Genomic DNA, 23924 nt, shown 5'->3' with positions numbered 1-23924 from the left:
GACCCAGTTAGGCAGCAGCATCAAGGGCCTAAGGACCCAATCTGGGTGGGCATCAGTGGACAACCCTGGGAATCGAACCTAGGGCTCCTGCGTGTCAGCCCTTCACCTAGCCCACTGAGCCACCCAGCCGCTTTTTTTCCTTTCAGGGTATAAAAATTTAATTTCTTACCCTCCCAAAAACAAAATAAAAAATAATTATTATTCAATATTTGTCTATGTTTGTGCCAGAGCAATTTATGAACAAATATATAATCCCAGCATGTTTGATTGATTTTAGACAAAGAGACCAACATTATATTCATGTTTATAAGTTTAACTTTAACACTAAAATGTCAAAATTACTTTTTTTTTTTTGTAAATCAAAAATTTAACTTTAATGACAGTAAACAACAGTGCAGTAAGAGACGCTGTCACATTAACCCAATGCATCATGGGAGATGTAGTGAAGTAGTGGTGATGATGCTGGACAGATTCGCATCTCTGAGCTTCAGAATTTAATCACTTTGTACAGTCGGACATCAAATCCAGAGGGAAGCTGCTGGGGGTACACGGATGATCTGTGATCCGCATCTGATCTGTAAAGATCATCCGTGATCCGTGCAGAGCGTCCGTGATCCGTAAGGCACATCAGGTGTTCATGCACACCTATACCTGTTTCAAAACCGGAGGATCCCGTCTGCCCGCCATGTGTGGGAGGAGCTACTGTCGATGTTGAGAGAGCTGGTGCTTTTATTTTGAAGAGCTCCACAAACGTGTATGTGTCTTTGTGGTGAACACAGAGCGGATATTCTGGTGATGCTAAATGTCTTAAGATCAGAGTTTCCTGCAGCACTCCAGGGGCCCGTTCCAAGAAGCAGGTTCAACAAATTTAGAGTTCAAACCTTAACTTAGAGTCACTGGACTCTAAATTCTCAAACTCAGGGTTTTCGGTTCCAGAACAGCTGAAAATGTTTGATTCAATCAACTTGAAGTTGTCAGAACCAGAACCAGGTGTGAGCGTCACGACCATTAAAAGCCCTGATCAATGGAGCAAAGACAGCCTGATTCACCATGGCAACGGGGACAAACATCTGAGTTTAGTACTTCTTTTGACAGAAATTGATAAGTTCCTTCAAGCAAATGCGACTATAGGAGAACATTTTCATCAAGAAAAGCAACACAGCTGCAGCGGTAGAACAGAGAGAAAATATCTGCAGTTATTTGAATCATTTCTAATAATGAATAAATAATGTCAGGAAGGTTATTTTGTCACTTGTTGAGTAAGGAATGGTTTTTGATCTGTTACTAATTTAACCAGTAATCTCTGTAATCGCATGAATGACCAGTTTGGTAACCCCCCCCCCCACCTACACACACAGATATCACTGCACGCTAAAAAAGAAACTGTAGCTGCATATGTTAAAAAAGCATTTATTTAATTTTAATTCTCAAGACTTAAAACATATTCGCAGAATTCTTTTTTAAGCATAAAAACACTTTCCGTAGCCGGGAATCGAACTCAGACCTCTGCAGAGGGAAGCAGCGTTGGTGACGACCGAGCTAATGTTTGACGTAAGTGCTGGATGGTGGATGAGTTCAGATGCTTTCTCGGTGTTTGACATTCAATGATTTCTATTGTTAAGGGTCTAAAATAAGGAAAAGAAAACTGTATTTCTTAATAGCGAGTCCCTGTAAAAACTCACTATTTATAATATCTCTGAAATAGAAATGAATCAGGAAACTGCAGTCAGTCGACTCGTGTCCTCCAAATCCTCTACCGACGTAAATAACATTTCCTCTGGATTAATCAGCCTCCTCTCTACATGATCCTCTATGAATGAACATGTCATTTTCGTTTCTACGTGGTGAAAACGTGACGTCTCTAATGTGAATGTTCTCTAAATGTTCATGAGGAACTCATATTTGAACATCTTTCACTTTAAAAAGGGGCGGAGACCGCAGAGAACTCTAAGTTTCCTGAAGAAAACCTGCTACCGACCAGGTTTCGTTACAGACTCAGTTACCATAGTGATTGATTCTGAGTTCAGCTTAACCCGCTTCTTGGAACGGGCTTGGTTTGACCCACTTTCACGGGTTTGAGTTATCTCTCTTTCTGGAACCGAAAACTCAGAGTTTTACTGAATTTGGAGTTCAGGAACTCAGAGTTCCAACAAAACCTGATTCTTGGAACGGGCCCCTGGTCATCTCTGACGCCACACTGGTGGAGAACACAACACTGCCTTAAGTATTCAGAACATCCTGAATCCGTATTGACATATTATTTGTGTTCATGCACCTATACCCCCCCACGCACAGGTCTGGTTAATGAACAAGCAAAAGCTTCACATCTCGGTCGTTCAGGTTTGTGCAGTGAGTCCAGTTTGTCAGTATTTGGTAAACGGGTTTGTTGCCAGTCTTAAGGTCAAGTCTAGTGTCTCCATGACATTTATAGCTTTAATACTTGAGGTTTGGGGTTCCACTTCCAGGTTACCCCCACCATCATCAAACAGAGCTATTGTTAATCCTAAGGGACGGTTCCCAGATAAATCACAGTAAATCATTAGATAAAATCCGTCAGTTCTATTATTGATCGTTCTGACCAAACTGAAATGTGATGCTGCCTTGAAATGTTTGGTGTCACACAAAAGGAAATTGTGTTTTCAACATCAGGTTTGCTGACTTCAGCTTCTTCTGACTTTAACTTACTGTATGTCACAGAAAGGTTTCTCAATGTTTGTCGGTCAGAGTTTAGTCTAGATGTCTGATGATGTTACATGAGGTATAACATCTGTCAAAGACGTTTCTAAATTGAAAGAATCTAAATCATCTTGTTTGTCATATATTTCTTGATAACGTTTAAGTTGTTTTTTTCTCTGAAATGTTCCAGTAACCTGTCATATAATCACTGTTTAAGCCCCTCGTCTATATTTGCTGGCATAAACTCAGTGCCATAGACCCTCTTAGAATTCTAGCACCCCTCTTTTTATTTTGGCTCCGCCCCTTTCTAATGCATCCAGCTGCAGACTATTAGATCCATGAAGGTCTTTGGTCAGAACTGGAATCAGGATCCGGATAAAATGATGTAGCTGTCGTTTTTATTACACCGCTAATGTTAGGCTGGGGATGTGAGCGCTGTAAGCTAGTGGGAGGGAGTGTAAACAGAGAGCTCTCAGTTACAGGTGACAGGAAGAGGGGCAGGCTTGCTCTACCCCAACAGTCCCGCCCACAACTAAGAGGCGAATTTCTGATGAACTCTTTCAAATTTTTTGGCTAAAACTGCATCATTACCCCGCGCTTACACCGCCAGCGTCACGGCTCCGTTGCGTGCGCCGTAGTCTTTTCGTAACATTAAAAGTGCGAGAGAAACTTCCACTGCAGGCGTTCACGTCCTGCGTCTGCAGACTGACCCGCTGCGAATCCTTTTCGTTGGTTCAAATTTTGACGGACGCCGCAGCTGATCGTCATCACTTTCTGTGAAGTTGGGGCTATTAACGACTTAAAGCGGAAACCACGCGAGCGAATTTGAAGTGCATCCAGTATATTTTCAAAATAAAACGAACTTTCCGCTGAACTCGCCGGTTTCAGCGTGTCGTAAACATTACGTAATTTTTGGGTTACTCAAAGTGTGTTGCAGCACAGCGCTGTCAGTCATAACNATGTCTACAAGTGGATGCATCAGAATGGAGCGGAGCAACATCATATAAGGACCAACATGCAAATTGTTAGTGAACAGTTTTTGAATCAGTCTGCACTCTGGTCCTCATACTTTTTTTCACTTTGCATTTACGTTAAAAGGAATTAAATCAAAGAATTTGCACACTGACTATTCCCCTCTTTTGTGATTATTTACATCCACATCACAAAATATGGGTGGAGATTATAAGTTCCCTCTGCGTCGTTCTCACTTTTGTGCTCACGTACGGCTTCCGGGTTTTCAGTCCCAACAGGACGGTCAGTTCCTGAGCGAGCTCCTTCCCCTGCTTGTCCTGGAAAAAAAAAAAAAACAGTTCCATCACTAAAGGATCAAACTGTAAAATTCTAAGATGCTCTGTGCTTTGTTTACCTCAGGACAGCTGAGCAGACACTCGGAGGTGCAGTCGTACGCCTCCCTGTACCTCCTGAGCTCCTTCAGACACAGAGCCTTCCTGTACAGAGCTCTGCGGCTTTCCTTACACACCTCCAGCGCGCTGTTGCAGTCCTCAATGCCTTTATCATACTTTCCCTGCAGAGAGGAAATGAAAATATTTCAAACCAAAAGTTTAGCTGAAAACTGCTGGAAAGAGGATTTAAAAAGGAAAAACAAATGATGCAAGTAGAGCTGGAATCACACTCAGCATCTGTGGAGCTTAAGCAACAAGAATGTGTTAAAACTCATACAAAAACTAACAACCAAGTCATGAATAACTGATCAAATAGTTTAAACGTCATTAAATGTAGCGTGAAATGATTGTGTTTGCATTTCCACTTTTGTCCAAAGGGATGGAATGACCTTTCTAACCCTTTTTACTACCCAATCAAGACAAAAACAATTAAAAGAAATGTCAGTAATGACTTGGGGGAGCAATATTACAATCTACATTTTAATGTTTTCTAAAAGTGCTTGATTGAGCTATTATAACCACATCTTTTTCCTATTTTACACATTAAAAAATCTGTTTTGCAAACAACACTTTGTAGAAGTTTCACCAAAAGTCATCAAACTTAGTTTTGCACAACACTTTTTAGACACATGAACAATAGCAAAACTGCAGCTGTGCATTTCATTTAAAAAAAAAGAGCAAAAAATAACAATTAAACTTAAAATAATCTGATTTGAAAGCTTGCTGTACTTTATTTTTGAAAGGACTTCAGTTTGTCTTTTGTTGTGTTTCAGTTACTTCCTCTGCAGAAACAAAGAAAACAAAAATATCACAGTCTGAAGGAAAAACCAGATCAAATGTGTCATTTGAGCAAACTTGGGCCGTTTATAGTCTAGACGTCTGTGCAGATTGAAAATATGGCTGCAAAAAGTTTAGACGCCATTTAGGAGGATCAATCATGTTGTTGCAGCACTAAGTTTTAGGGGTTTAAAAAAATCATTTCAAAATGAAAAAATAATCATATAGATATTGAAAAACACCATTTGGATGTAGGTACAGTAAGTTTATTTTAGTATAACGTTAAAAACAAAAAAATGTCCATCACAGTGGACTGCACAGGTGATACAGCAAAACATGATCAACCATCATTACAGTCCAATGGAAACACTTTTATAAACTGGTAGATTAAGAACTTCACCAACAGATTCTGAAACCTGAATTGCTTTAGACTGAATGCAATAAAAGAGCTTAATGTCAAAACAAACCAGAGGTCGGGTTCCTCTCTGCTGCTGAAACAATACTGGAAGTGTTTAGGGCTGCCATAAACTGCTTCTTGTGGTCATTTGACCTCGAGTGTCAGGATAATTACATGAAGGGAAGAAACGACATCGTTTTAACATGTCTTTTTACTTGTAAAAGCCTAAAAACAAGTCAAAACTTTCTTGCTCTTCTTCGTCGGAGTTTGTGTGGGTTGAACCACAGCAACCTTGAAACAGAGATAAAACACTTCCAACTATTTTTTTTTAACAAGAAAGCACCGTCTGCTTAGGCAGCAGACCCTCACCTCAGATCTGGAGGAGATCAGAAAAGCCTCCCTCAAATTAAGTAGAAAAAAAGTCGGATTTCTTTACAGTGTAACTTTTGTGCTGTTTATCCCGACTTTGTACAGCATTCAAAAAGCATAAAACATCATAAAGTTGCTTTGGTTTTCATGCTTTCAGAATCCTTCCACAGTGTGTGCACATTCAGAGGAAACAAAGAAGGCTAAGATTTGAAAAGTCAGACTTCTTTGCCTCTTTCGTCCATTATCGGGCAGTTTAAGGTCACACAGCTGTGGAGACAAACATCTGCGCCGTCCTTCAGTAAACACAGAGAGTAGCTGATTGATGGGGTGGCATGTGTGGGTCAGACTGCTGAATCCACACTTTAACCCTTACCTGTCTGAGGGGGCGGGGAAGACCTCAGCCTGAAAACAACCTCTTATGGGTAAAAATATCTCTCTGGGTATTTCTGCTAACTTTAAAACTCGCAAAATCTTTTAGAATCTGTTATATAAAATTCTAATTGCTGAAAAAAGATAAAAGTTAATGCAGAATTTGAATCTCTGAAGAACAAATCCTGATAAGAAACGACTGGATTTTTACCGTTTGCCGATTATTTATAATATTGACTCGTTGTTTTTTTTTTTCAATATACACTTTAGGAACTAAAGGGGTGGATTCACCCAACATTAGAAAGTTGCCAGTTGGGGATTTATCTGTAGATGTGCATTAAAGGTTTTACTCTGAGCCCCCGGCGTCCATCTAAAAACACCTTTCAAAGGTTGATAGAAGGCTCTAACCCCCCTCTGTAGGAGTCACTGTGAACCCTGCCCCCCCCACCACCACATGATAGCTGGGACTCGCTCCAGTGACTCTACACAGGATGAGGAGACAATAGATCATGAATGAATGGAATTTAGCAGGAAAGAGGTCGTAAAATTAAAGAAAAATATGTCTCTGAACTCTGATATTCCTTTAAATGTTAGAACTTCTAAAGTGTCAATTGTGGTTTAAACATTTTTAACAGTATTAGAACATGGAAACTATTATTAACTAATATTTAAAACAAGGTCACATCAGCAGAACCCACAGATTACTGGAGGTCATTGACATTTCTTCAGCTTCTAGTTTATTTAACTCATTAAACTAAACTTCAGAAAAAGTATAGATGTAAATATTGGTCCTACAATATAGGTTACGAGGTATATATATATAAAATCTTATTCAAAAAATATGCTACAGCAGGGCAAAAAAGTATTTAGTCACCAAAAACATGAAAAAATGTGTATTAAAGTCCTTTCAATACCTATAAAATGCATTTTATTATTATGTTTTTTGAATTAATTTTTTTAAATTTTTCTTTCAAATGTATACTGACAACACTGATTTAACCAATCAGACATTTAGATAAACTACGACAGTGTATAAATTTGCATAAAACTATGTTAATAAATAATAAAACAGAACAGATAGCAGAAAGACAACAAATCCTGGAGTTTCTTTTTAGTCATTTCTTGATAAAATGAGAGATATATGTTTACATTTTTAATGTGATTTCACATTTTAAACACATGAAGCGCTAGTACCGTGAGCTAAAATCTACATCTGACTTGGATGACTGTTTTTGCTGGCTGTAGTTTCTGTTTTGGAAATCTGTAATCATTAATAGAAATGATGCAAGAAATGTAACTTTTTCAATCATTGTTCTTCAATGTGATTGCTGACATTTAAAAGTGTTAATGCAAACAGAACCGTTCTGCTCTAAAGTTGACGTGTTTGCATATGATATCTTTAAATAACTTCAGTTTGTCTGGAACTCTGACCTTTATATAGCAGCCTAAAATGCTCTGTTGCACAATAAAATGCATGTTTACACATAGAGGAATAAAACGCGCCTCACCATGCTGTGGTAGGCAGCAGCTCTGTTGACAAACAGGCTCTCCTGCAAAGCTTCAGGGATCTGGATCTCCTCTGATTCAGCGTAGATCGACACATTCAAACCCTCGGTGAACTCCCTGGCTGCCTGCTCCCACAATCCGTCCTTGAAGAAGGCGTTTCCCTCCTCCAGCAGGTTGCATACCAACTGGGTCAGGTAATCCTGGGAGGAGCAGAACAAAAATATTTTAAAAATCGACATCAAGAGGCACGTCATAAAGACGTACACAAACTAGTTTTGACACTACATGCCATTTCGAGAACTTCTATTAATAGTTTTATATTTTTCATAAAATATGAGAAATAATAAACCTAACTGTCTATAGATATGCTTCAGACTTTTAGAAATTATCCAAATGTTCTTTATTAATATGGATTAGAATTACTGCTAAAAACAGGATTTTTTGATAGAAGTGGATAGCTACATGTTACATGTCTATTGCTTTGCCAGATTCACAATGAAAAGATAATACTTTTATTATTAGTCATTTGGATTAGAAAATATTTCTGTGAGTAAATATTGCAAATGTAATTCAGGTTTGACTATAAAACCACAGAAAACTCACAGGAATAGATGAAATCTAAAAAATAAAACAAATAAATAAAAAGCAGTAGAGATACTGTTTTATACTAAATATGCATTATTATTATTTCAAAAATAGACCTCAATCCTTCAGTAAATATTTTATATCAGTTCATTTTTTTGTAAAAACTTTATTTATAGTTCCTCGATTACATAAGTTTAAGGCTATAAATACATTCAAATTGGCTTGATCTTTGAACTGTTATATTTCCTCCTTTTTAGACACTAAAGGAATCGTTTGTATGACTACATTTGTTTTCTTCTTGTGTAGTTTCATTTTGCTTTGTTTCGTTACTCTGACCTGGTAGGATAATGGGATACACCTCCTGTTGTAAAGGTAGAATGAGGTTGGCATTGTTTTGCTGGAACATGATGTGGTGAACATTCTAGAAACATTTATCTACAAAGCTTGATCGTCAACACTTAAAGATAAGCAACCTACTTGTAAACACAAAGGACACAGTTATTTGTGACAACTTTAATTCAAAGATCTTTTTTTTATAAGAACAACAATATGAATAAAGTTCCCTCCAAATATTTTGAGCAAGTGCTAAAAGGGGAAAAGATGTGTTACCTGATAGCCTTCTGGATCTGGGTAAGCAAGGGAGGACCTGAGGGAGGACACACTTGTTAGAGGAAATTAAAAGTATTCAGGTGAAGGAGGAGGTGGTGGTGATGGAGGAGAAAGGGGGTGCAGTGTCAGTTTCATTTTGTGCACGTTTACTGTGAAATATAAAATTAACATGCATATAATCTTACTGTATAAAAGCCAGAGCCTTCCTAATGTCCTCCTTGCGTTTTTCTCTGGTAGGGTCCATGTTCCTCGCTGGAGGGGGGATAAAAAATAAAATAAAATTATATATTAAAAAAAAAAGGCATCAATAGTGGGTACAAAGAGCAACCCCAATTTCACGATGAAATTTAAAACTATGACTGGCAGAATTTGATAGCAAAGTTAGCTAGCATGCCCCATGCTTATCAAGGCACTCCAGCGTCAATTTTAGTAAAAACACATACCTGATGGAAGAGAGGAAGTTCATTGAACCGACCCAAAGTTTAAAAACAAGTGGTGAGTGAGCTCAAAAAAAATACCGCGAACTATTTGCCGAGCTAAAACGAAGATATGTTTAAGAAAAACCGAGAAAACACGCGGAGGTTTGGTGCCCGGTGGCGTTTCTGTACATCGCCCATGTAAAGTTTCGATTTCCAGCTGCAGATCTCTCTGCAGCGATCCGCTCGTCACGTGACTGAACGGGATGACGTCACAGACAAGTAGGAGTAATTCTGGAAGGGGGCGCCCTCTGCTGGCAGAAATGTCGAAATAACAAGCAAAACAAGTGTTCTCGAGAATTCATTAACTGTATTTGTTATATTCTGAAGTAAAACATAAGACCTATGTCCTGTTTCTTAAAATGTTTAATGGGTGGAAGACAGAAACGGGCAAGTTTGACGTTTTTAACTATTTAAAAATTGCATTATGGGATTAGACAAGTCTGTTGAAAGATCGAACCATTAGCCTTCTTAACAAAGTCTTCACATTGCATATTTTTGCTATGCAAAACAATGCATTTGCACTGAGTTGAGTAGTTTTTAAATAGTTTTGTATTATAGCTTGATATCTCGCCATTTAAAAGTACGTTTCTGTTGTACGTGGAGTAATTGAACGCACCGTGGTAGTCAATAGAACTACAAGTCCCTTGTGCCCTTGCTCTGCACTCGTCAGGAGTAGTTTCCTGCTCAGTTTTGGTTTTGAACAGCAGTGCGAGTGGGAACGTGTTCCTGGACTGGATTCAATCGTCACAGCATTGTTGTGGTAATGATCTTGTTGCTTTGTAGTTAAAAACTTGGACGTTAAGCGATTCAAAAACGTAATATGTCGACGAGAACACTGTTATAATCCGATGATTCACAACGCACACCATTATGGGCACAAATTAAAAATAGGCCGATCTAAAACCAGGTTAACTTTAATCACAGTCTGAAGGGCTAGCCAAATTAACTATACGTTATTTTGTGTTTTTGTGATTTATTATAGATACAGCTTAAAGTTTTGAGTATGTAGGTTTAAATAGTAAAATAGTTTTGGGGAAATGCACATTGAGTGCTGCTGAGTCAACGGTTGACACAACACGCATGTCGGCGGGGCGAGCCGGTGTGTTAGCATCGAGCTAGCAACAGCCGGCTAACCGTCAGTGGTTTTATGGGAAAACCGTGCACGAAATGAGTACTTTTCTGTCCTGATGTTTTACTTAATGTTTTAGTGTCAATCTGCATTTTAAAAAGTTTTAAAAGAGAATTTAGGCACAAAATTAAGGGTGTTGCATAACATATGCGTATGGGATATATATAAATAAGGTTTTATATTGGATTTATCTTTATTTTAATCATAAAAAAATAAAAAATGCAGTTTAGTTTTTGCATGGATTTACTTTTATTTTTTCATAAATAGAATAGAATGTTTTATTGTCGATATATGAGAAGTACAACGAATTTAAAGGGAGCCATTGTGTCATATTTTTAATCCAGGTATATTTGAGGCCGCATTGTTTTGACACATCAGAGTTGTCAAGTGCTTACTTCCAGGTTTACCATGCAATCCTCTGGTCCTCAGGTGTCCCGATGGCGACAGATAGCGTTGAAGAGTTGGTCGCTTCATTGGCCAAAACAGGAGTGGTGGATGGAGAGCTGAGTTACAAAGGTCAGGGGAGGAAACTGGACGATGCCAAGTCAGGTAATTAAGTGAAAACTGTTCATGTAACCCTTTGATAAGGAAAAAGTTTATATCGGCAAAACATATTCATTCCTTTTGTGATCACCCCTTTGTTTTTTTCTGCAGTGGAGGAGATTGTGAAGGAGATCCAGGACTTTGAGGGTTTAGAAGCTCTGAGGCTGGAGGGAAACACTGTTGGCGTTGAAGCTGCACAAGCCATCGCCAAAGCCCTGGAGAGCAAGAATGATCTGAAGGTTAGGATTTATTTTTCAATACTTTAGGGTTTTAAGTTTAATTATCTAATAGGTGAAGGGTTTTTTGTAGACGTTACGGTGTAGAAGGGGGTTGTCAACTGAATTTAAACTAGTAAACAAACTTACATTCACATTTTCACCAATCAAGGTTGGCTATAAACATGATGGTACAAGGTGGTCAGATTCTTTTATTCCGTGAAAATCCAGTTGAGTAAATGTGGTTTTTGGAGGATTGTTTTTACATCACAAAGTTCAGACATCACTTGACTGCAAAATTGTTGATTATGCAGTGAAAGACCTGCTTCACCGGTCTTCTTTTGAACATCTGTTCCAGATCCTAAAGAAGAAATATTGCAGTCATACAGAAAAAAAGAAACCGAATGAGCTTTTATGTTATCTATGAACAGATATTCTGTTAATAATAATGTAGCAGCTGACCTTGCTAAAGGAGGCTGACAGAAACAGCTAATAATAATGAGATGATATTTCCGTAGGAGCCCTTTCACACATCCAAAAAGGAGATTTACAGACTCCCAGTTCAGCTTTTTCAAAGGATCTCCATCCATTCAGCCCAAACCTATTTACGTGTTTACCAGTTGTTATCAGCCTACAGTTCAGTAGTAGAGACAGCTTATAGATTCACTCTCTCAATTCTGATTGCCTGACTGCAGCATTTGACTCCACCCACATGGCCCATAAGGATGTGTCAGGATGCAGAGTGAACAGAGAAAACAACCTGGTTACACTTTCACTGTGATTTTACAAATATTCCTGATTATATTTTTAACATATTTTGTTTTGAATTTGCAGTGCTGTTATTGGAGTGACATGTTTACTGGCCGTATGCGTTCTGAGATTCCCCCCGCTTTGGTAAACTGGCTCTCTCACATCGCTCATGGTCAAACCTGTACTTTGTTTCCATTCATAAAAGTTTAACTGTCTCCCTGTGTTGTAGAATTCTCTGGGTGATGCTGTGATGCTGGCTGGAGCCAGGCTGACTGTTCTAGACCTCAGCGACAACGCATTTGGCCCGGATGGTGTCAAAGGCATCGAAAAGCTGCTTAAGAGCACTTCCTGCTACACATTACAGGAGTTACGCCTCAACAACTGTGGCATGGGTATTGGGGGTGGCAAGGTAAACAGGAAAACACACATTCTTTACCTGACAGGAATCAAATGACAACTGTAACAACAGATAGGTAAAATGAACAAATGTTTATATCCTCTCAATTTTTTTCCCCTCAGATTTTAGCGGCTTCCTTGAAGCTTTGTCATCAAAAATCCAGTGCAGAGGGAACCCCGCTCAGCCTGAAGGTGTTTGTTGCGGGGAGGAACCGCCTGGAGAACGATGGAACAGCCGCCCTCGCCCAAGCCTTCCAGGTACCTTTTAGTTTACTGACACAATATTGTCCGTTCAGAGTTTGTTATTTACATCCTAACTTCTGCCAAACCCACCGGAACACACAAAAAATGCCTTTCTATTAGCTTTTAACCTAAAAATTCAGTCTTTCTTTATGAAAATTCAACCTTCCTTTAGCTCGTTATGTGAAAACAGTTTTTCGAAATGAAACAAAATTTAGTGTGTAATAAAAGTGACAAAAAAGTCATGTTGAATTGGAAATTGAATGGTAAACTTGTGAATCAAAATGGAATCAATTCAGTATTTTGTCAGTCAAGTGTAATCCTGCTGAATGAGCGACATAAAAAACACCAAAGTATTTAGTAACAATTTAACTATAATATACAATTTATTGTTAACTTTTTAGCAAATAGGTTCTTTAAATTTTAAAGATGATCATAAAAATTTTGTTTAGTCTTTCTGAAACCTTAGTGTAATTTGTAAAAAAAAAAAAAGTTATTTAGTGGGAGCAGTTGTTCTTCATCACAAATCCACTTCAGTAAAAGGTATTGTATGAAAACTGCTCCTATTCTACAATATTTTAGTTTAACTTGTTGTCCTCCACCTTTGGGTGCAGGTTAAATATATATCTAATCTGTGTTATTATAACGCTTCACTAATGTCTTTCTGAAACTTTTTGGTGATCAAGGGTGTCAAACTATCAGGTTAATTGCTATTAATTAATTACAGACAAATTGGCGCATTAAAAAAATTGTGTTAACTTGATTTTTAATCTATAGCTATTGTCACATTCTCAAATATAAAAAACAAAAAGGTCCAACTGTCTACTTGCCTCGTTTTATCTGCATTTAGCTAAAAACGCCTCTCGCATGACATCGTCAATGTGGGACTTTATAGTTTTTAACAGAACTAACCTAAAACAAGCCCACAACACCACAACTACCGTCTATTATGTAAGGGATAAAGCCCGACGAGTGTCCGTTGTCATAAATTCATGGGGTATGTAGAGGTCACATGGGACAGTAAACTGTAGAATCAGGTTTGTCAACATGTGTTTTGGTATTAACAGGAAGTTTGTGGTCAACAGTTCCTGGATTGCTAAAGAAAATGTTTCCAACTGTTCTTACCGTATGGGTTAAATTTGAACTCTCTGGACTGGATGTTTTGTTTTTTTCTTAATTGCTCGAGATTGGAAAAAAAAAACTTGTTGGTGTAAAAGTAAAGATTGACTTTACAAAGTTAGTTTTTTGTTGCAATTTGATCTTTCGCTGAATTTAAATGAAAATACCCCAAAATGAAGCTTTTTACAGCAATTATTAGGTTTAAAATAATTGTGATTAAATCAATTTAATTAGATTAATTAATTACAAGTTACAATGAATTAATCACACAAGAATTAATCGCATGACAGCACTAGTTTTATTACCAATCTGACTGTAAGGTTTCTACACAGGGATGGTAATTGTGTGGTGATGTTTTGTGTCCCCAGTTGATCGGCACCCTGGAGGAAGTTCACATGCCCCAGAATGGCATCAACCACCCCGGTGTGACGGCTCTGGCCTCAGCCATGCAGCACAACCCAGAACTTCGAATCCTCAACCTCAATGACAACACTTTCACAGAGAAGGGAGCGTTCGCCATGGCTCAGGTACAGACACCAAAGACCCGAGTGTTCAACTGACTTTATAGTTTGTGAGCAGCATTAAAGAGTTTTCTATGGAGATGTGCTAAGTAAGCATCTTCATCGCAAACTACCATTAGTCAGAAGAGCTTCAGCTCCTTTATGCACAATTGTTTAATATTTTTAAATCATCTGGGGGTTGATGGTTTGTTGCCATTAATACCTAAATAAAGTCACACTAATAGTTTGATATTTGCCTTAAAATAATCTGATTTTAACAAGTTTCATCCTTGAAATATGAAAGAATTTAATAAATGTTTCTTACTCTTCGTGAATTTTTGATGTAATATGATAACGCACAGTCACAATCTAACAAACTTCTGTCTTTGCAGGCCTTGAAACATCTCCGCAGCATTCAGGTGATCAACTTTGGAGACTGCTTGGTTCGACCAGCAGGCGCTAAAGCCATCGCAGAAGCCGTAGCTGAAGGGCTGCCCGCCCTGAAGGTGAGACTCTTCCAGCTTTGAGATGATAGCGTCTCAGTGACTCGTGGAAGTTTAAGAAACCAGAACATTTTTAACAAGAGATTAGATCATATATTTGGTAACATAAATGAAACTTGTTTCAGTTTTGGGTTATTTTCACCATTACAATTACTGATGGACGAAGGCTGAGTCTGAATTCTCCACTATTCCTCAACCCCCAATAGACTATTAAAGAACTATTCAGTACCTTGAATTGTAATGGAATTTAGACACGTTTACTACTTTTAATTAAACACAAAACATAATGTCCATGTCCATAGTTAAACCTAATAAATTTGAACATTTTACAAAGACTATTTGTTAATCCACTGTGTTCTGATGATTAACACTTGGAAGATTTATATATTTAAAAACAAATTATGTACAAATGACTAATTGATCAAACACAATGCATTGTGGTCTATATTTGCCATACTAGTCAGCCTCGATGCTCACTAGATTTTTCCAGACAGGGTTCTGGATTTTGCAATTGTACATTCAGACACCACAACACAACGGCGAATGCCCTATAGTGCACTACATAGGCGGTAGTAAAGGATTTTTGACATAACCTTGGAGATTGTGGGTTCAAATCCACTGTAAGGTCATACCAGACACCCAGCTTGAGGAATTAAACCATCAGTGGTTCCAGAGAGGAACTTTGACTCCAACTCAAATGAGAAGACAATTTCAAACACATCCAGGGTTTAAACTCCCACTTCAGTCATCTTTTGATCTATTTTCAAACAGGGAGTTTGTGACCTGCCCTGTGTATCTTCCATGTAACAAATACAAGCTTTTTCAAACTCCATTTTTTTCTGCTCCTGATTCACAACAATTTGATTACAGAAATATTCAGAAATGCAAATTAGAGATTAATTTTCGTAGTATTTGTCCTACATCATCAGAAAAAGGACACAAGAAAATGTCAAAAACATAATTTTTTATCACACTGGGTCTTTATTTACATCAATGTTTTAAGCTAAGAGTAGCTCTGGTAACCAGACGTCACTCTGCTTATTTGTTGCACCTTTATTCAACGTATCCTATCCATGCAGAACATCTTTTGTACAATAAGGTTATTTAAAGAGGTTATCAGGCTATTTTAATCTTATCTCATTTTAGTAATTAAATCTTTTTTTGTGGTGTTTCATTTTTACATGAGAAGCTTCAGGTGTTGATTGAACACCTCCATCTAAGATGCTACCATTGTTTTTATTTATTTTATTTTTATTGCCTGTATGACTCAAGATTATTCTCTGAATTTCCATTCTGATTGAAATCCTTCTTTTCTCCAGGAGCTCAATCTGTCCTTTGGTGAAATCACAGAGGAAGCGGCTCTGGCTGTGGCTCACGCCGTTAGAGACAAAGAGCAGCTGCAGAAGCTGGATCTGAATGGTACGAATCTTTACTGCCACTGCACTGATTTCTATGTCATTCTCAGTTTTAGGAAGTGTTTGTATGTGCTGTAGTGCAGTAAGAGATTTTTTTTTTCTTTTAAAAGGGAATTCCCTGGGGGAGGACGGCTGTAAAGCCCTGAAAGATGCAATGGAAGGCATGGATATGGGAAATCTTCTCGGCTCACTCAGGTAATGTTGGTTAAACTTTTGAGCTACAGCAAACAAGCATTATAAACAAAATAATAATTAATAATAAAATAATAATAGACGCAGTAATGGTAACTTTCTTATTATTGTACAACTTGTCTTAATATTCTATTCTTTACACTTGGTGCCAAACTCTCCCAGAACAAAACAAACTGCAGTCTGTCAGCTCTGGCAGCCGATGCACGCTAACTCATGCCGTCAGTTCTCCACTAGAATGTTCTGCAACACAAAAGGTTGTTTGACAGTAAAAAGAACAACACCACGAAAACCGACAGACATGATAATGAGGACCAGAGAGGTCAATAAAAACAATTCAGTTTTTAACAACATTAGAGAAATCCATTTGGTGTTTTTAACATGTTCTTGTTTTTAATTTTTCTCATGAAAAAGGACATAAATAAAAGAAAATGAATAATAAAGCTGCATGTCTGAGTATTTCTTTATTCAAATCGTTATAATTTAGTAACAGATGAAAAAATGTTGTTTGAAAAAGAGCTTATTTGTGTCTTAAAAATGAAATTGTACGGCTAGCTCCAATATTGCTCGCCATTTTCGTTTCCCTGGTAACGTTAGGCTCATGGAGTGAGGGGCTGTAAGGTCGCGGTAAGGTTTGTAAACAGAGAGCTCTCAGCAACCAGAAGGGAGGCGGGATTACTCTAAGCCAATGATCCCCCCCCAGAATTTACAGGACAATATCTGATGAACTCCTGCAGAAACTGTCCTAGAAAACGACACAGGTTTTCTGATTTTGGGTAAGAACAGATGAATAATAATTAAAAGACCACTAGGAACGTTTTAACAAGAGATCAAAAGATGATCAGAGTGAGTTTTCATTTCAGATGGACCAATGTAATAGTTACCTGCTGGACACTTTTGTTAATTAATATTCAAAGCATTTTTAGTTTATATAAATCACAATTACAAAAATAATTTTGAAATTGTGCCTGTGGCTGCTTTCATGCTTTAGTTCCTGGATAGAAATAAAAAAAAATGTCTGTTAACACTAAAATGTCTATACTTCACTGTTGTTTGGTTTGACTGGAGCAACCGATCTTCTGTTTTTATTCTGAGGATCAGAAGCTTCATCACTGAATTTACTTTACCCCATACATTTCAGGAATATGCTTATATTTTCAGTGATGATGAAGGTGAGCCAGAAGATGATGACGACGACGATGATGATGATGATGACGACGATGAAGATGAAGAGGAAGAAATAGATGAGGAGGAGCTAGAGGAGGAAGAGGAAGAAGAGGAGGAAGAGGAAAGCCAAGCAAATAAGGTCTTAAAAATAGATCTGGATGTGATGAACACAATGAGTTAGTCAAACAAAATATCCACACCAACATTGTTTTGCTCTCTTTCACAGGTTTCCACTCCCGTGTCAGCGCCCCGACCTCCAGACGTGTCCTCCTTCCTCACTTTCCCCTCCCCTGACAAGCTGCTTAAACTGGGCGCCAAGAGAGCTTTGCTGGTCCAGCAGCAGGTGGACACAACATCTAGTTCTTCATGCAAACAGGATGCTCATTCCACTGTTAACCATCCGAAACTCTCTTTGACCAGGTGGACACAACAGACACCACAAAAACTGCCGAAGCTTTCCTTAAGATCGCATCCGTGTACAAAGAGGAGAATAATGATGTGAAGAATGCAGTTTTGGACACAATCGGTGAGCTTCTTCTTATGTGTTTCCCAGAGGAAACTGACTGAGTTATGATTGATTAGTTTATTTCAAGCTATTTCAATATCAAATTTATTTAAGATATTGATTAATAAATTGATTAGAAAATAGCTAAGATAAAATGATGATATCAAATTATAATTGCTCAAAATCATGCACACCCTGGCTCTCAGATAAAGGACAAAAAGGGGCATTTTTAATCCAGAATTTTCTTGCTATGGACATATGTGTACTTTTACATACATTACACACACAACTTAATGAATTTATTAAGTATTAGGTTTATCAAATTAATTTTAAATAATTGCTTGAAAAGGAATGGGAAGAAGCAAACTTGAATAATCCCAACCCAGTTATCTTAATATTTACTGTTAGTTAAAATGGCAAAATATGGTTGTTTCTGTATAGTCTAATCAACAAAAAACTATATACGTATTTAAAGCAGCAGTAATTTGTATGAAATTCTTAATCATGTTATAAATTGATCATTTACCCAGCCTAGTGTGAGCAGTTTCATCATCTTGGTTTATGCTGCTTTGCTTTAACAGTTTTATGCACTATATTCTTCATCACGCACAGAAACAAGTGGGCGGGTCATTTATAGTTAAATCCAACTAGTTTAAAAAAAAAAAGTCAACTCTGTTTCACATTTTCATGTTAGATTTTATACGCAAATTACACTTTTTAAAAGCATTTTTCTCATTTATCGCATCTTTTGTTTTATTTGAGCTGCCAGAGTCTCCATTATAAATAAAGTTTTATTTCAATAAAAGTAAAGTATCCGTATGTAAATAGTGTTTTTTTTTTCTTGCAGATGCTCTTCTAAGTAAAGCTTTCAACACCACCTCCTTCCAAGGCTGCAGCTTTGTTTCAGCTTTGCTAGTGCTGCTCGGCCTCATCAAGGTAAAGCTTTACTCTCTGAAAACATCACTTTAATATTGCGTCTTGTTTTTTGACTTTGTCACCTCTTTTCCATTGTCTGTGTGCTCTCAGAGTGAGGACAAAGTGAAGCCTGTGCTGGTGGTTCCCGGTCACCTCCACGCCATAGAGCATGCAGTCCGCCAGGACTATTTTCCCAAAGAGAGCGTGGCCGTCCTGAAGGCCTTCATGTCCCGGTAAGGACATCTTGAATGAGCCGTTCAGCAGTCGGCTTACAGGTACAAAGTAGACAGAACGCTTCATCAGCTGTGGTGATGGTAGACACTCTTCTGGTGACCCAAATGTTTCGGTTAAATAGGTCACAAACATGTTCAAAAGCTTAAAAAACCTTTTCATCCACAGGAGCAGTAAGACCTTGGAGTCGTGTGGAAATGCTAAAAACCTGCTCCAGTCGACGCTTCAGAGAATTGGATCTCAGAGCTGAGGCGCATCCTCACACATGGACTGATCTTATATCACTCATGGACCTTTGGAAAGCAGCTCCACTTCCATAATGAGGCACTACTCAGGCTTTTTGGACTTGAACACATTGTGTTTGAAGTGAAATACACTCTTGTAAATCCACAGGACGGACAATCACCGGCCTCTCCTTTCAAATCTCCCAGTTAGTGACATCAAACTGGAAACGATCAATTCTCCTGTGGCGTTTGTTGTGTTTTCTTCTTTGCATTTAGATTGTTTTTTATATTTGAACAAAACTATATGAACCCCCTAATGTGGTCAAATCCTAATATTGATGCATATTTACTGCAGTGTTTTATGCTTTGTCGTGATGAAAAATAAACATTTATTTGTTATATGAATTTTTGTCTTAAATTGTTAATTCTCAATGTTTTCATGCATACAGTGCTTTAGTTTGAAATCAGAAAATGTTTATATCAAAAAACATTTACATCCAAACTTTTATTTTGTTGATTCATGTTATGTGTTTTATGGTTTGAAACCTAAAAAATACAGTTCTTTTTTTTTTTTTCACAAGGCCACATGTTGTCCCTTAACAAATAAAACTGTCTATGGGTGAAGATAAATAGTTATATCAAGTTTAAAATAAAAGAGGTTTGATCATTACTAAGTTGAAAAGTTTATGCATTTTTCTGCTACATATGTTTGTCTTAATTTGTAGCTATAAGTAAGTCTGGAAATGTTCAACCACTGTGAGAGTTAGCAGGGTGCACCAGGATCAGGGGTCACCTCTAAAGAATTTACCAGAGCCTTGTTATTTAACCTGCTGGAGTGGGAAAGTCCTCTGGAAGGAGATAACCTGGAGGATTTTGTTTCTGTATCCTTGGGACGCTCTGGCAGTGGGACGAACTGCTGAAGGTAAACTGATTTCAATTCTAACTCTTCCATTTGCTTTTACCTATGTTGCATTTTGGAAGTAGTTCCTTAAACAGTATGCAGCTTGCGTTCATGTTTTTCCCTATATATTTTTTAACTTTTACCTCTCAGATGCTGCTCCTTTCTGCTGCTACACTTCTGCTCATTTTAACTCTAAGTTCACCCATTAAAGTAGGAAAATGTCCTAAAGACTGCAGCTGTGACGGCGCCAAACTTTCAGCAGTCTGTGTTGGTAAAAACCTCACAGAGATCCCGACAGTAGATGAGGTGAGGAATTCAAATCATTTGTTGCTTCTTTTTTTTTTTTTCTTTTTAGTTGAGTCGATTTCCGTGTTTACACTTTACACTTGTAAATTGATTGTAAATTGATTTTTATTCCTCCAATCCAACCATATCGTTTCGTTTGAGGGAAGTTGTTAATGAAATCGACCTATACCGTTATAAAATAGTTTCAAAAGGAAATGAATGGATTATACCAATATTGGAAAATGTCATTTTAGATCAGTGAATCAGATCAAAATGAACCAAAATCAACACTGAATCGTATTGGCAGCCATAAATTATTGTATGAATTGAAATGTTGTTAAAATGAATGGTTACACTTCTAATAATCAATGATCTGCTTGATATTATTGATTTATTTTCTTTTTAGATCACTGTGAAACTCGATCTGAGCAATAACAACCTCCATATTTTACCAAGGGGGGCGTTTCTGCACACGCCGTACCTCACCCACCTCAACCTGCAGCGCTGCAACATCATCAAGGTGAAGGAGGGCGCCCTCCGCGCTCTCGGACGACTGGTCTTGCTCAACCTGGCTTACAACAAAATTGACCTTCTTTACCAGGTGAGATCCAAACCAAAGAAGTGCTGTTTCTTTTCTTTAATTAGAACTGACTAATCCTAATTCCTCCAGGAGTCATTTGATGGCCTCTCGTCCCTAAAGGAGCTGCATCTGGACCATAATCATATCGAGGAGATCCAGCCTGGAGCTTTCTCACAGCTTGGCCCCCTCAACATGCTGGCCCTGAACCATAACCAGCTGGTTTACATCCCCAACATGGTCTTCCAGGTAACCAAGCGATATTGCATGAATGCATGGAGGAAAATCCTGCTAAAATGGCATGAACCCTCTAACAGGGCTTACAAAACATCAAATGGCTTCGGATGGGCCACAACTCCCTGAACAACCTAGCTCCTGAGGCGTTTGCTGGTCTGTTCACGCTCAACCGCCTCAGCCTGGAGCACAATGAGCTGCAGTTCTTCCCCACACAGACCATGATGAGGTAGGACAAGCAGATGATCAATGACATCTACTCATTTCAAAATAACAAAATGATGACTATTTTGAAAAAAATATATATAACATCTATTAGGACTTAAAGTGCTGGAAAGAAGGATAAGATATGCAGACTTTAGCTCTTGGTTCACTTTTTCTTTGCAGACTCCCTGAAGTCACACGTCTGGATATGAGCTACAACCCCATGACCTACCTCGGTGAAGAGGCCGTCTCCATGAAGAAACTCAGACACCTCCTTCTCCATCACATGTCACTCCAGGATTTATCTGACCAGGCTTTCTCCAAAGCCCCCTTCCTCTCCCATGTGGACCTCAGCTTCAACCAGCTCCGTTACATAGAGCCCCTCTCTGGTCCGAAAGAGTTAAACGTCCTAAACCTGAATGGTACAAAAATGTTTGCTTCAATGCGGAACAGAAGGGTGCAGAGGTTTTTATTAATGTTACTGCATTGTGAAAAATTACTTATGAATTTATTTCAAAGATGTCTTCAGAATTACCTTCATTTAACCTTCATATGCATGATGAAAGTCGATTATGGATTCCAGAATATTAGAAAAGCTGCAGAAAAAGAAAAAGTTAGAAATATAATTTAATAATTAGTGGTTATCTTTAAAATAATTGAAATGTTGCTGTAAGGAAAAATGTTTTTAGCTAACCTTTTAAGGTAAATTCTCTTCAGACGAAAAGATTTTAGATTATTCAAAATTACTACTTTTGTCGATTAGTTAAAAAAATCACAAATCAAGTGTTTTTTGTCAATAAAGACGTTTAAAAATTAAAAAAAATTGTTAAAAAAAATAAAATAAAAATGTTCTTCCAGGAAACCCAATACACTGTAACTGCTACTTAAAGCCTCTGAAAGAGTGGGCGACCGCCAGAGGAGTGAGGCTGCTGGGAGCGTGCACCGGACCACCACATCTGTCTGAGGAGTTGCTGCAGGAAGTGAGCTCGTCAGATTTACGCTGTCATGGTGGGAGTGACAGTCAAGACGAGAAGACGGAGGAAGAGGAGGAGAAGCAGGAAAGCAAAGGAAACATCACAGTCACAGCCAAGCCCAAGCAGAGAGTCAAATGCCCACCTAAATGTGAATGTGATGTAGGTATTTTAGCTTCAGAATAATCTCTTTACAGTGTAAACATGTCACAAATATGTTTCTTTTTTCTTGTAGACTGAAACACATCATGCCACATGTGAAGCCCAAGGTCACACCAAAGTTCCCAGAGGCTTCCCAGCAAAGACGCAGCTCCTCGATCTCCGTGGAAACCACTTCCACTACATTCCAGCTCTCAGCTTCCCAGGCACCGTTCAAGTGGTTTCTCTTCACCTGGAATCCTGCAGAATCCGTGAAATCGAAGGCGGCGCCTTCCAGGGAATGAACCACCTGCTTTATTTGTATCTCTCTGACAACAACCTCACATTGTTGGATCCAAAGATCTTTGCTGGAATCCAAAACCTCACCTATCTCCACTTGGAGGGGAACCAGCTGACACAGTTCCCTGGATCAGGTCAGTGAAAGGTCACTTAAAGTGTTATTACAGAACACAGGAGAACTGACGGATGCTCTGCTTCTCTGTCTCTTAACAGCCCTGTCCCTCGTACCAAATTTGTTTGTGTTACACCTGGAGCGTAACAACATTTCCAAACTAGAGCCTTCTGGTTTGCTGTCTTCTGTAACTCCTACTCTTAGGGAACTGTACTTGAGTAACAACAGTATCAGTGTGATTACCAGAGGTGCTCTTAGCTCTGCTTCCATTGGAAGTCTTTACCTGGATTCCAATCAGCTCATTGAGGTACCGACTTCCGCTCTAACCGGCGCCCCAAACCTGGAGGAGCTCAGCTTATCTCAAAATCCCATTCTGAGGGTTGAACGAAAAGCATTCCAGCCCTTATCCCAGAGTCTCAAACGTCTTTACATGGATCAAATGGGAATGGAAAAGGTAGAAGATTTAGGTTGTCAAACATAATTTTTTGTCCGAATTGTTTGTCTGATTTAAATGTTTTGATTTTACAATTAATCTCAGACCGTTTGGTTAGTTAGTATTTTGGATTTTTTTCCAGATATCTCAAGATGCATTGCAGGACCTGGGCTCAGTTCTTAGAATCCTGACTGTGAGAGGAAACCGGCTGAAGGAGCTTCCTGACCTGAGGCCTCTCACCAGCCTGGAAGGGGTGGACCTGCGAGACAACCCTCTGCTGTGCAGCTGTGCCTTGCTCCCCCTACGCAGGTCAGTCTGCAGGATTACAACAGGAGAGTTTTCAACCATTTTCTTAGCCCATGTGTGCTACAGCATGTGTTCACTGTACAAGTTTATTGTGATAATTTTATTCTTTGTGTTTCAGGTGGATGGAGACTGTGAGATTTGAAGTTTCAGCAACTTGTGGTAACCCTCCTGACCTCAGAGGTCAGCAGGTCAGAGATGCTGATGTCTTCACATCCTGCCTAGAAAATGCCTCCATGAACCAGAAGGGCAGCA

At 38.5% G+C, this 23924-nt stretch overlaps 3 protein-coding genes across 5 annotated transcripts; 2 read left to right on the top strand and 1 right to left on the bottom strand.

Annotated features, from left to right (window-relative positions):
* Positions 1-3718: 3718 nt before the first annotated feature.
* Positions 3719-9437, bottom strand: LOC112139649 (zinc finger CCCH domain-containing protein 7A). Of its 2 annotated transcripts, XM_024262483.2 has the most exons (6): positions 9135-9437; positions 8877-8943; positions 8692-8728; positions 7500-7697; positions 4043-4201; positions 3725-3965 (listed from the first exon to the last, which is right to left on the bottom strand). In XM_024262483.2, exons 2-6 carry the CDS (start codon positions 8933-8935, stop codon positions 3837-3839), a joined length of 582 nt encoding a protein of 193 aa, XP_024118251.2. In that variant the 5' UTR covers positions 8936-8943; positions 9135-9437; the 3' UTR covers positions 3725-3836. The 2 variants fall into 2 exon arrangements, with proteins under 2 accessions (XP_036067011.1, XP_024118251.2); XM_036211118.1 differs by lacking the exon at positions 9135-9437 and having other exon boundaries at positions 3719-3965; positions 8877-9107.
* Positions 9438-9773: 336 nt separating this feature from the next.
* LOC112139652 (ran GTPase-activating protein 1) lies at positions 9774-19616 on the top strand. Of its 2 annotated transcripts, none has more exons than XM_024262485.1 (16): positions 9774-9930; positions 10729-10848; positions 10954-11081; positions 11892-11951; positions 12037-12216; positions 12327-12461; positions 13931-14089; positions 14455-14568; positions 15885-15984; positions 16091-16175; positions 17331-17475; positions 17563-17679; positions 17757-17862; positions 18689-18777; positions 18868-18989; positions 19156-19616. In XM_024262485.1, exons 2-16 carry the CDS (start codon positions 10737-10739, stop codon positions 19235-19237), a joined length of 1734 nt encoding a protein of 577 aa, XP_024118253.1. In that variant the 5' UTR covers positions 9774-9930; positions 10729-10736; the 3' UTR covers positions 19238-19616. The 2 variants fall into 2 exon arrangements, with proteins under 2 accessions (XP_024118253.1, XP_024118254.1); XM_024262486.1 differs by having other exon boundaries at positions 18868-19031.
* Positions 19617-20834: 1218 nt separating this feature from the next.
* LOC112139648 (chondroadherin-like protein) lies at positions 20835-23918 on the top strand (the record flags this gene model as incomplete). The annotated part of the gene is made up of 8 exons (XM_036211117.1): positions 20835-21223; positions 21292-21437; positions 21596-21834; positions 22271-22545; positions 22619-22955; positions 23035-23387; positions 23509-23675; positions 23791-23918. Coding segments are annotated over exons 1-8 (1699 nt in total), but the record flags the coding sequence as incomplete, so codon positions are not given.
* Positions 23919-23924: the final 6 nt, after the last annotated feature.

The sequence above is a fragment of the Oryzias melastigma genome, unplaced genomic scaffold, assembly GCF_002922805.2.
Source record: "Oryzias melastigma strain HK-1 unplaced genomic scaffold, ASM292280v2 sc00589, whole genome shotgun sequence".
NCBI lineage: Eukaryota > Metazoa > Chordata > Actinopteri > Beloniformes > Adrianichthyidae > Oryzias > Oryzias melastigma.
This window is presented reverse-complemented; position numbering and strand designations above follow the sequence as displayed.

Bases quoted from the DNA above. Each gene is read 5' to 3' on its own strand.
- LOC112139649 (XM_024262483.2), bottom strand. From the start codon at position 8,935: ATGGACCCTACCAGAGAAAAACGCAAGGAGGACATTAGGAAGGCTCTG. The intron at 4,202-7,499 runs GTGAGGCGCGTT...TCCTCTCTGCAG, and splicing joins CTGCTGCCTACCACAGCATG to GGAAAGTATGATAAAGGCAT. The intron at 3,966-4,042 runs GTAAACAAAGCA...TTTTTTTTCCAG, and splicing joins GTCTGCTCAGCTGTCCTGAG to GACAAGCAGGGGAAGGAGCT.
- LOC112139652 (XM_024262485.1), top strand. From the start codon at position 10,737: ATGGCGACAGATAGCGTTGAAGAGTTGGTCGCTTCATTGGCCAAAACA. The intron at 11,952-12,036 runs GTAAACTGGCTC...CCTGTGTTGTAG, and splicing joins CTGAGATTCCCCCCGCTTTG to AATTCTCTGGGTGATGCTGT. The intron at 18,778-18,867 runs GTAAAGCTTTAC...GTGTGCTCTCAG, and splicing joins TGCTGCTCGGCCTCATCAAG to AGTGAGGACAAAGTGAAGCC.